Source organism: Triticum aestivum, chromosome 3A (genome assembly GCF_018294505.1).
Source record: "Triticum aestivum cultivar Chinese Spring chromosome 3A, IWGSC CS RefSeq v2.1, whole genome shotgun sequence".
Classification (NCBI taxonomy): domain Eukaryota; kingdom Viridiplantae; phylum Streptophyta; class Magnoliopsida; order Poales; family Poaceae; genus Triticum; species Triticum aestivum.
The window spans coordinates 679,529,126-679,541,697 of record NC_057800.1 but is presented as its reverse complement, the minus strand read 5'-3'; the positions used below and the strand labels follow the sequence as shown (position 1 = coordinate 679,541,697).

The following is a 12,572-nucleotide window of genomic DNA, read 5'->3' as shown; positions in this document are numbered from 1 at the left end:
TTTCAATTCTTATCTTTTATTTGAGCATCATTGAAATCATCATGCCTAGCTAGGGGTGTTAAACGTTAGCGCTTGTTGGGAGGAAACCCAATTTTATTTTAGTTTATTGCTTTTTGGTTCTGTTTAGGAATAAATAAACTCATCTAGCTTCTTTTTAGAAGTGGTTTTGTGTTTTAAATTAGTGTTTGTGCCAAGTAGAACCTTTGGGAAGACTTGGGTGAAGTCTTCATGATCATGCTGTAAAAAACAGAAACTTTAGCGCTCACGAGATTGGCTAAACCTTTTTACTGGAGAGTGATATTTAGTTGATTCTTTTTGCAGATGATTACTAGACAAATTCCTCAGGTCCACCAATTTATTTTAGAATTTTTGGAGTTCCAGAAGTATACGTTTGATACAGATTACTACAGACTGTTCTGTTTTTGACAGATTCTGTTTTCATTGTGTTTCTTGCTTATTTTGATGAATCTATGGCTAGTAAAATAGTTTATAAACCATAGAGAAGTTGGAATACAGTAGGTTTAACACCAATATAAATAAGGAATGATTTCATTACAGTACCATGAAGTGGTGTTTTGTTTTCTTTCGCTAACGGAGCTCACGAGTTTTCTGTTAAGTTTTGTGTTGTGAAGTTTTCAAGTTTTGCGTAAAGATTCGATGGACTATGGAATAAGGAGTGGCAAGAGCCTAAGCTTGGGGATGCCCAAGGCACCCCAAGGTAATATTCAAGGATAACCAAGCGTCTAAGCTTGGGGATGCCCCGGAAGGCATCCCCTCTTTCGTCTACGTTCATCGGTAACTTTACTTGGAGCTATATTTTTATTCACCACATGATATGTGTTTTGCTTGGAGCGTAATTTTATTTTTCTTTAGTTTTGCTTGCTGTTTGAATAAAGTATCAAGATCTGAAATTATTAAATGGGAGAGTCTTCACATAGTTGCATAATTATTAAACTACTCATTTATCTTCACTTATATCTTTCGCAGTAGTTTGTTGTTTGCTCTAGTGCTTCACTTATATCTTTTAGAGCATGGTGGTAGTTTTATTTTGAAGAAATATATGAACTCTCATGCTTTACTTATATAATTTTTTAGAGTCTTAAATAGCATGGTAATTTTCTTAAAAATCTTATTATGCTTGGTATTCAAGATTTGTAAAACTTTCTTTTGAGTGTGTTGAATACGAAGAAAAGTTTGATGCTTGATAATTGTTTTGAGATATGAAGATGGTGATATTAGAGTCATGCTAGTTGAGTAGTTGTGAATTTGAGAAATACTTGTGTTAAAGTTTGTGATTCCCGTAGCATGCACGTATGGTGAACCGTTATGTGATGAAGTCAGAGCATGATTTATTTATTGATTGTCTTCCTTATGAGTGGCGGTCGGGGACGAGCGATGGTCTTTTCCTACCAGTCTATCCCCCTAGGAGCATGCGCGTAATAGTTTGCTTTGATAACTTGTAGATTTTTGCAATAAGTATATGAGTTCTTCATGACTAATGTTGAGTCCATGGATTATACACACTTTTCTTCCTTCCACCATTGCTAGCCTCTCTAATACCGCGCACTTTTCGCCGGTATCATACACCCACCATATACCTTCCTCAAAACAGCCACCATACCTACCTATCATGGCATTTCCATAGCCATTCCGAGATATATTGCCATGCAACTTACCACCATTCCGTTTATTATGACACGCTCCATCATTGTCATATTTCTTTGCATGATCATGTACTTGACACCGTATTTGTGGCAAAGCCACCTTTCATAATTCTTTCATACATGTCACTCATGAGTCATTGCACATCCCGGTACACCGCCGGAGGCATTCATATAGAGTCATATCTTGTTCTAAGTATTGAGTTGTAATTCTTGAGTTGTAAGTAAATAAAAGTGTGACGATCATCATCATTATTAGAGCATTGTCCCAGTGAGGAAAGGATGATGGAGACTATGATTCTCCCACAAGTCGGGATGAGACTCCGGACGAAAAATAAAAAAAAAGAGAAAAAAAGAGGCCATAAAAAAGAGAAAAGGCCTAAATAAAAAAAATGAGAGAAAAAGTGAGAAGAGACAATGCCACTATACTTTTACCACACTTGTGCTTCAAAGTAGCACCATGATCTTCATGATAGAGAGTCTCCTATGATATCACTTTCATATACTAGTGGGAATTTTTCATTATAGAACTTGGCTTGTATATTCCAATGATGGGCTTCCTCAAAATGCCCGAGGTCTTCGTGAGCAAGCGAGTTGGATGCACACCCACTTAGTTTTCTTTTGTTGAGCTTTCATACCCTTATAGCTCTAGTGCATCCGTTGCATGGAAATCCCTACTCACTCACATTGATATCTATTGATGGGCATCTCCATAGCCCGTTGATACGCCTAGTTGATGTGAGACTATTTTCTCCTTTTTGTCTTCTCCACAACCACCATTCTATTCCACCTATAGTGCTATATCCATGGCTCATGCTCATGTATTGCGTGAAGATTGAAAAAGTTTGAGAACATCAAAAGTATGAAACAATTGCTTGGCTTGTCATCGGGGTTGTGCATGATTTAAATATTTTGTGTGATGAAGATAGAGCATAGCCAGACTATATGATTTTGTAGGGATAGCTTTCTTTGGCCATGTTATTTTGAGAAGACATGATTGTTTGTTAGTATGCTTGAAGTATTATTGTTTTCATGTCAACATTAAACTTTTGTCTTGAATCTTATGGATCTGAATATTCTTGCCACAATAAAGAAGAATTACATTGAAATTATGCCAACTAGCATTCCACATCAAAAATTATCTTTTTTATCATTTACCTACTCGAGGACGAGCAGGAATTAAGCTTGGGGATGCTTGATATGTCTCCAATGTATCTATAATTTTTAATTGCTCCATGCTATATTATCTACTGTTTTAGTCGATATTGGGCTTTATTATCCACTTTTATATTATTTTTGGGACTAACCTATTAACCGGAGGCCCAGCCCAGAATTGCATTTTTTTGCCTATTTCAGTGTTTTGAAGAAAAGGAATATCAGACGGAGTCAAAACGTAATGAAATCAACTAGAGAAGTTCTTTTTGGAAGGAAAGCTACCGGAAAAGCTTGGAGTGCACGTCAGGAAAGGAACGAGGGAGCCACGAGGGTGGGGGCACGCCCACCCCCCTAAGGCGCCCCCTACCTCGTGGGCCCTCGTGGCTCCCCTAACGTACTTCTTCCGCCTATATAACTCCATATACCCTAAAACTTCCAGAGAACAGAATAGATCGGGAGTTCCGCCGCCGCAAGCCTCTGTAGCCACCAAAAACCAATCGGGACCCTGTTCCGGCACCCTACCGGAGGGGGGAACCCTCACCGGTGGCCATCTTCATCATCCCGGTGATCTCCATGACGAGAAGGGAGTAGTTCACCCTCGGGCTGAGCGTATGTACCAGTAGCTATGTGTTTGATCTCTCTCTCTCTCTCTCTCATGTTCTTGATTTGGCACGATCTTGATGTATCGTGAGCTTTGCTATTATAGTTGGATCTTATGTTGCTTCTCCCCCTCTACTCTCTTGTAATGGATTGAGTCTTTAATGACTTGAGAACACTTGATGTATGTCTTGCCATGCATATCTGTGGTGACAATGGGATATCACGTGATTCACTTGATGTATGTCTTGGTGATCAACTTGCGGGTTCCGCCCATGAACTTATGCATAGGGGTTGGCACACGTTTTCGTCTTGATTCTCCGGTAGAAACTTTGGGGCACTCTTTGAAGTACTTTGTGTTGGATTGAATAGATGAATCTGAGATTGTGTGATGCATACCGTATAATCATACCCACGGATACTTGAGGTGACATTGGAGTATCTAGGTGACATTAGGGTTTTGCTTGATTTATCTTAAGGTGTTATTCTAGTACGAACTCTAGGGCTGTTTGTGACACTTATAGGAATAGCCCAATGGATTGATTGGAAAGAATAACTATGAGGTGGTTTCTTACCCTAGCATAATCTCTTCGTTTGTTCTCCGCTATTAGTGTCTTTGGAGTGACTCTTTGTTGCATGTTGAGGGATAGTTATATGATCCAATTATGTTATTATTGTTGAGAGAATTTGCACTAGTGAAAGTATGAACCCTAGGCCTTGTTTCCTATCATTGCAATACCGTTTACGCTCACTTTTACCATTAGTTACCTTGCTGTTTTTATATTTTCAGATTACAAAAACCTATATCTACCATCCATATTGCACTTGTATCACCATCTCTTCGCCGAACTAGTGCACCTATATAATTTACCATTGTATTGGGTGTGTTGGGGACACAAGAGACTCTTTGTTATTTGGTTGCAGGGTTGCTTGAGAGAGACCATCTTCATCCCACGCCTCTCACGGATTGATAAACCTTAGGTCATCCACTTGAGGGAAATTTGCTACTGTCCTACAAACCTCTATACTTGGAGGCCCAACAACGTCTACAAGGAGAAGGTTGCGTAGTAGACATCATACATCTCCTTGTCTCCATTGAAGTAATGCTCATCTCTAATTCCCACCACGAGCCAGTTGCTCCCTTCCTTTGAGGCTTCCATGTACCACTCATGCAACCTTTGCATTTGTGTTGGTAGAAGCCGGACCTCCTTAGGTCTGACGAGAGGCTTCACGTGCTGGTATCTGTGCTAAATCAGCCATGGGGAACTCTACCTGCTCGCCTAAGTATTGAGTAAGAGTGAAACCAAGATCATGGGCCGCTACCTTCAGATCATAATCGATATCGAAAAACATGTTGAGCTGGGGGCACGATTGGTTTTTCTATTCTCCGAGCCGGGGAATTGTTTTCCACCTTTCACTACTACTCTTTACTAGTAAAACGCCCGTGCGTTGCTACGGGCTATCCGTCACGTTATCTCCAACACACAGGATGATGCCCACCTCATCTTCGCTATGGTGCCCTCTCTTCTTTACACCGTACTTGCTCACGGACCGCCAAGGAGGAGTCCCCCGCCAACTGCCCCGCTCTCTGCCCTGATCATCCCTCATGTTCACCGCCATTAAGGGGATGAGCCATGCGCCGCCCATGGCAGCATTGCCACGTTGTCACATACAGTTGAATGTCACGCATTACCGCGCGACAAAAATATGATGCCCGTTGTTCAACATGCAAATGCTACGTCATTGTTTATTATTAACTTTTAAAGCAACCAACCAATGCATTTATCCTTCTATCCTAACCAAAAATTTGTACGACTTGGTGAAAATATATGAATCCCTCACTTGTGCAATTTGTTGCAAAGTCATCTCTAATGAAATGAAATTTGCCACATTTTCTAAAGTAGAGAAATTGTTCTGCTCAGACAGCTGCTAACCCCATCCCGCTCACTCTTAACCCTCACTCTTATCATAAAATCCACTAACTCGTATTCCAAGTGAGATAGTAATCGACATAGTCGTGGAAGGCCAGCAGTATGGGACAAGGGCAACAATTGCTTTCCTATCTTAGTTCTAGCACCACGACGGCGCTACGTTCACGCGTTGCCACGAAAAAAGAAAGCTGAATAGGAATGTTGGTCCAAAGCATGAAAAATCTTAATGTCACTCTTCTCTTCCATCCCTTGCGTGCACATACAATTTTATGTATCTGTCAGAGAAAAGTGAAAAAAGGAGATTGCACTCATTTTAAATCGCCTATACCAAAAACTACTTTTACGCCACCAAATTTACAAATTCTATGCTCCAATAAGCCAAATGAAAGAGAGGGCATATCATGTGAATCTTGAGTTCCCTTCAACAAAAGTTGGAGCCGTGAGCTAAATAGGAGAACCTAAAGAGATAACATTAAAATGTTCTGAGGTGCCAAGGAAACCATCTGAAACCTAATAAACAAAAATCTAGCTGAAATATAGATACTTGATTAATAATGCATGGATCCAACAATCAAGAAAATATAATAAACAAGAGAAAATTTAAGACTTAGTTTGGCAGTGAAGTACTTATAAAGTTCAAGTATTAGAAAACCACAATATTCTTATGCCTAGCGAACCAATACTTCATTATTGGAAAAAGAGGTTCTGCCCATTTTTCATATACTTCAAAATAGTTCAGTTTCCTAAATGTTTAACTATATGAAACTACAGTTTTGGCTAAAGCCAAACACCTCAAAGTATTTAATACTTCAATGTTGTTGAAAACCAAAGTATTCTTGGAATGCTCGAAAGATACAGAGCTCCCAGCCGGGGCCTAAGGTTCACGCCCAATGAAAGAATCAGGTTTTGTGAGGCTCACATGACAACTTAAACTTATTTTTGCTATTCTAATATCTGGGAAGTGCAAACTTTAAATGTCACTTGACCAAGAAAAGGAAGTTCAAAAACCAGTAGAATGCCCGCACGTTGCCACGGGCCTTTGATTTGTGTTTTCGACTGCACCTATGAATATAATGCATATCTGTCTACCGCTCCCTCCCCTTCTCTCTCCCACCCTCTCTATTCGCCATCTACCTCCCGTAAGCACCGCATCATCCTGCGTGAAAACCAATCCATTAGAAGGGTCGAAGTGGCAAGGTTTGACTTAAATAATAAACGTAAAAATCTTATTGCAATTCGTTAGGTAATTTTGGCATTATTCCTACCAAAGTTTTAAATAGCGCGCTAAGCATCTTAGCGGCGGACCTCTTCCAAATGCTATAGCGTGCTATAGCGGAGCTATAGCGCGCTATTTAAAATGTTTATTCATTTGTTTGGACCAAAGTCTCTTAGCGCAAGACTTTTTGTAAACGCTATAGCGTGCTATAGCGGGCTATTTAAAACAGTGATTCCTACACATTCACATTCATGGTTAAGTTGCAAAATCCAAATAAGAAACTGAAAGTCCTACCCTTCTGTATGTTACACGTCGTTATTTTTAACACCATAGATGAAAGAATAGTTGTGTCGTTGTTGCTGTAACAATACACGTAAAATGAGTCAAGAAAATATGAATCACTCCATGAATTTATGCAGCAATGCAAATACATCACTGTCATTTATCCTAGCTAGCATTTTGACCACTAACTTAAAATGCAGCAGCATTGATAATGCCCACCAATTCACCAGGGGAATAATTCCCTAAAAAACAATGCGACCTCCATATAAATGAATTCACCTAATTATCAATGAAAAAAATACATAGTTATGTACAAAAATGGTCAATAAAAATCTGAACTTCCTATGGAACATTCAAAGATGGAAAAAAAAATCAGTGTTCGTGCATCAATGATGTGCACATTTACATGATACAGAAGCAGGATGTCTTGCATGACATCTTGCAAGACATGAGCGCACCTTCATATCACTTCATACATAATTATATCAGAGCTACATCCAACCTGATTTTGCAAGTTCAACGCGATGATTTGTAGAACAAACTATATATGTAGTCAACATGTAACATAATCGCGACCTCATAAGGGTTAAGTTTTTCATATAGTGATCTATGTAAAATATATATGAGAGATAACAAAGGCAATGTAATATATCTTATAACCTTTGATTGAATAAGATTCTCACAAACACAGGCCATATATAAATACCAAAATGATTGAACAGGAAAATAGAGCATACAAATATGAAACAATGGTGCAAGAGCCAAACTTGAAAGCTTGCAGCAGCTGCCCAGTGGAGCAGACATACAAAACAAACTAAATTTATAGGGTAACAGTTACAGAAATAAAGTAAAACACTATAAAATTGTGTCAGATAATTGTCCAGCCATTTGAATTAAGTTAGTAACTGATATTGTCCAATCAGCCGCAAAATTAGTCGGAAATAACAATAAAGATTTGAAATTTTAATTGCATCCCGCGGAGGTAGTGAGAACTGAGAATCATACCTAACTGATTTTTTTCTCAAAGCACCTATGTATATCAGCACCTTCAAGGACCAGTAGGTCCAGCCCCTCCACGTATGCTCCCAGCTCTACCAGCGTACCGCCACCATCTCCCACAGCAGCTCCAGTGGCTTCCCTTCGGATCAGGGGCCTCCAGATTGGCGCCCCGCACAAGCAGTGCACATACGGCTGCTACACGGCCGTCCCCGCCACGACGTGCAACAACATCAACCCGTTAGTAATATTAGAAAGGGGTGCGGAATTCTATTTTAGGCATGGCCCTTCTTTAGGCTTGGACATAATTCCAAATCTCTTTTTTCGTGAGTTCATCGGGATACAAAGTTCTTTACGTATTCTAAAAAGAACTATCATGCACACTGTGTTCCAATATTTCTCTAACAGCTAGTATAAAGCACAATTCATTCCCAAAATGGGAAATAAGAAATTTTTAATAGCATCCAACTTGCATAAATATAACAACATTCACTATTAAACAATTTATCTTCAGACTCACATGGTCTCAAGGAAACTTTTCGGAAGGCAAATGCTATCTACAAATTGCAAGATCTGTAGATGCTCAGAGGTGTCAAATACATTTCTGTATATGAAAAAAAAATAGTGCCTCCAAATTTATAATACACCTCATTGAGTTAGTAACTCTGAGCTTAAATACCATAGCTGAAAAGAAATTCTTCAGCAAAACAACATTTTTTGTCGAGTGTATGGTTAAGATGAAAAGCATACTTTTTTCAACAACAAAAAAACATGTAAAACATACTCCATCTTTGCAGCCGATGCTATTTCTGCAGTCAAAAAAGAACTTATGTAGTTACACAATTTATTAGCATCTGGGATGGACGGCACGGCTAGGCTAAATCTAATTCCCTCTCAAATATAAAACATGCAAATTATATTATTAAATAAGAGTGCATTGTGGCCACAACGACTGAATGTTGAAGCCTACACCACTGGTATCTCGCCTGCCTTGTTGTTATACTTATGCACCTCACTTATTCCCTGAATCTCCCTTGGTGTAAGATGCAGGGGAAAAGATATTTCAGCTAGAACCAATAATGCGCAGCAAGTTGGTTAAGAAAACTTACGCCTATCCATTTTATACAGACCGCACATACGCTATTGATGTATGATTACTCTACAAACAATCTGAACCTGGAACTAGGATAACCAAACACGTCATTAAGTGAATGCTTAATATACAAACAGATTCTTCAGCAGACTTGTGTAATCCAGATTCGCAGGTTCTATGCCATGTACTTCGGAACTAAAGGAAGGAATGGACATGACTTGTTACAAAATCCTCCTTGAGGTACTATGCAGTGCAAAGTAGTGCAACTAAATATAACTCATCAGCTGCTGGTCATTGTACCCTATTCTGCTAAACACTGGTACTCTGTAAATTAATCTAATCATTGTGAATTTAGGTTACGAGTTACATACATGTCTTCCATCCAAGAAATACTGTAGAGATCACCTAAGCAGGTAATATACTCAAAAGGAGGCGATGGTTCCATTCCTGGGCAGTATGTACCCCAGCTGCTTTCTTCTTCATTAGATGTTGTTGTGACATAAATATTGAGGTCTGCAGGCATCAAACCCTCAAAAATACTGCCACTTTCACAAGCTTCCACATATATAACCTGCCAATTACAGCACTGATTTCAGTCAAACAGGACAAGGTTACCAAAAAAAAGTAACTATGGGCAGCCTTACCATTTTTGCGTAGGGGTTGGATGCATGTTTTTCTTGTAAGACCTTGATAAAATCCACAGCATAGGGATATGGCAGGTTGGGCATACCTGAAAATTGCAAAGGTCAATGCACAAGATGAACAAAACAAACTAATACAACAAAACAACGGATATAACTTCCACACACCAAGGACTCCAGGACCCCCGTGATCTGAGTAGTAGATAAATATATGGTCATTTGGTTTGCTCCCTCCAGTGACTGCAGTTTTATTGCCCAAGAGAACTGCATAGAAGTTCTTAGCAGTAACTATCTGAAAACTTTCCTGGTAGGAGTAGGACTGAGGAAACAGAGGTACCTCGATGACATCCATGATCGTGGTGGCGTTCATCTCGTCATGGATTTTTCTCTGCCGCCCTTGCTGGAAATCCGTTGCCGGCTAGACAATTCTCACCCACTACAAGCCGCACGGCGTCTCTTCTTCTTGCCCTCTCTCCTTCTTCAGATCCACTCATTCTTCATTTAGGAAAACAGTAGACAAAATTGGATGAACAATCAATGTATATACATGAATTCAACAGTAGCTACGATGGTCACGTACTTCATCTTCTTTTCTTTTCGAGTAGACAACCAATCAATCAAGTTGATGGTTCTCCTCGTCAACTCCTGGTCGTGAAGGAAGAGAGGGGCGCAGCCCACGGTGACGAATCTTGAGGAGGCTTGTTGAGGTCGAGGCGGTTGGGCCAGAGCACATCATCGTCCACCGGTAGGAATCAGGTCGTCGTCGTCGCCGGGCTGGAGTCGAGCTCGAGGGGAGGGCTTACCGCCTTGTAGTGTTGACGTTGGCGATCTTGAGGGACGGCTCCATGGCGCCGACGTTGGGCTTGCATATGACGGGGAATCGGGGATCCTAGGCAGGTCGTTGGCGCTGCCTGGCCCAGCGAAGTGACCAGCGATGTCGAAGATCTCGGGCGCCTGGTCGCACGGCAACAGCAGTCAGCAGGCACAGCGGGTTCAGAGTCTCGAAGAAGATCATCCCCTTGAAGCGGTCCTCCATGCCCAGCCTCTTGAGGCTCTCACGGCCGCGATATACGGCGAGGAGGGGCAGTCGCGTGGGCGCTCGGAAGGGAGGTGGCGGGGAGGGCTCCAAAGGATGCGTCGGTGCGTGGGGAGAGGGAGGAGGCGCCGCCGCCGAGATCCAGATTTGATCGAGCGTGGGGAGGGGAAAGGCTTTGCATGTCGGGAAAAGATGGGAGGTGTGATGGAAAAGAACCGGTAGAAAAAACCAGTGAGAGAGATGGTGGGAGGTGAGACGAAAAATAACCGGTTGAAAGAAAACCAGACGAAAGTAGTGGGACTATTCAACCAACTCATCCAAAAACCAAACCGCAAACCAAAAACCGAACCAAAAAAACCAAACCGAACCAAAATTTTGGTTTTTTCAGGTTACGGTTATGGTTTCAGTTTTCAATTCTATAAACCATTTCGCATTTGGTTTTTTCGGTTAGAAACCAAAAACCGTTCGGTTAAACCGATAAAACCGAAGTTCGCTTTAGTGTGCGACAATATGAACTCAAGCCTGCGCCACCCCTTGTTTTATAGCCATCCGCTCACCGCGCTGCTGCTCGATAGGCGAGGTGGTACTAAATTGGTGCAGCTCGAACCACAACCAGGGCGCACATGCGGTGCTTGTTTGAGGCTTTGGGATCAAAGTATCAAAGCCCAGGCAGTCGACCGCTTCCCCTCAAAAATAAAAAAGCAGCCGATCGCTCAAAAAAAGGTAGCGTCTCGCTTTTGTCGGGACTCGGGAGGATCGACCTGGCCACCTTGGTCGTGTCCATGTGGATGGCTAGATGCACAGGATTGTCTCATTCCTTTTTCAGCTTCTTCTCTGTAATCAATCATATCTACATGCATTTAATCTAATGGTAAGACCAAATCATGTGGACCTCTGCAACATACCTAATTTCTCATATCTGCTGCTATCTAAATCACATCTAATGACCCAATCTATGTACAGAGTTCTCGCAAAAAAAATCTAACATACATACATGAACCGAATCATGTGACCAAAACAATATTTCTTGTTTACAAATTCGCGTCAACTTTGGTTATTTTGGTTATTACCGAAACCAAACCAAAATTAAATGGTTCTTACCGAAACCGAACTGTATCTATGTATAAAACCATATAAACCGAAGTATAAAAACCGTATAAACCAAAAACCGTATAAACCGAACCGAATCAAACCGAAAAAACCGAACGCACACACTGATTCATAATAGAGCGGTCATAGTTTGATGGCAGCGAAGGCAGTGGTCGCGTAAGGTTTACTAGAAAGTGCTTCGCTTTTGTCGGATCTATTTTCTTCTTTGACTCGGGTCGTTTCGGTGCAAGCTGGCGTTTCACATCGGCATCCACGACCTTCCTGGTTTCCTCATCAGTCAGTTCCACTACAAAAAAGACACATCCGTGACATTTTGGCCCGAAAGAATTTTCTCTGTCATGCTTATGACACTTCTATGACGATAATTGTGACAAAACCACGTATCATCATAGATGTGGTGGGCTCATACTTCTATGACAAAAAATCGTGATAGAAAATGGGCTTTTCGTCCTTGGCGAGCCGGGGACGCACCTGCATGACATTTTTTGGGCCGTCCATGACGGAAAAAATCATGGTAGAAGCAAGGGCGAGGAAAATATCGGGGAGTTCCCGCCCGACTTCCACCAAGGTCTCAAGTAAAGTCAAGGTAACCGTGTGTCCAAACATCAAGGGGAAAACCCGAGGAATCACCCCCGATGGATTCCACTCAATGTAATCATCAAGGTGAACGTAAGGGGGACCACCCACTCACACTCCTGTGGTAACTGATTGCACATCACATTAACCAAAAAGTAAACAAGAACTAGAACATGCTCAAATTCACAATCTCTTACGTCTAAAGGACACCCTAAAAACCGGAGGTCCGTGCTTGCCCCTCCCCAGGAAACACGGCAGGCTGGAACAAGGTCGTGACA

At 41.2% G+C, this 12,572-nt stretch overlaps 1 protein-coding gene across 7 annotated transcripts; it reads right to left on the bottom strand.

The window, feature by feature from the left end:
- Nucleotides 1-5,696: 5,696 nt before the first annotated feature.
- LOC123063144 (vacuolar-processing enzyme beta-isozyme 1) lies at nt 5,697-10,800 on the bottom strand. Of its 7 annotated transcripts, XR_006430129.1 has the most exons (7): nt 10,153-10,797; nt 9,910-10,067; nt 9,741-9,836; nt 9,576-9,661; nt 9,303-9,502; nt 7,848-8,036; nt 5,697-6,500 (listed from the first exon to the last, which is right to left on the bottom strand). XR_006430129.1 is itself a non-coding variant. In XM_044486885.1 (5 exons), the coding sequence occupies exons 2-5, from the start codon at nt 9,940-9,942 to the stop codon at nt 7,988-7,990; spliced, it is 537 nt and encodes a 178-aa protein (XP_044342820.1). In that variant the 5' UTR covers nt 9,943-10,067; nt 10,153-10,798; the 3' UTR covers nt 6,929-7,987. The 7 variants fall into 7 exon arrangements, 3 of the variants coding, with proteins under 3 accessions (XP_044342820.1, XP_044342821.1, XP_044342822.1); XR_006430127.1 differs by having other exon boundaries at nt 7,848-9,502; nt 10,153-10,800; XR_006430128.1 differs by lacking the exon at nt 5,697-6,500 and adding an exon at nt 6,524-6,919 and having other exon boundaries at nt 7,848-9,502; nt 10,153-10,800.
- Nucleotides 10,801-12,572: the final 1,772 nt, after the last annotated feature.

Bases quoted from the DNA above. Each gene is read 5' to 3' on its own strand.
- LOC123063144 (XM_044486885.1), bottom strand. From the start codon at position 9,942: ATGAACGCCACCACGATCATGGATGTCATCGAGGTACCTCTGTTTCCT. The intron at 9,662-9,740 runs GTGTGTGGAAGT...TGCAATTTTCAG, and splicing joins CGGGGGTCCTGGAGTCCTTG to GTATGCCCAACCTGCCATAT. The intron at 9,503-9,575 runs GTAAGGCTGCCC...TGTAATTGGCAG, and splicing joins CCAACCCCTACGCAAAAATG to GTTATATATGTGGAAGCTTG.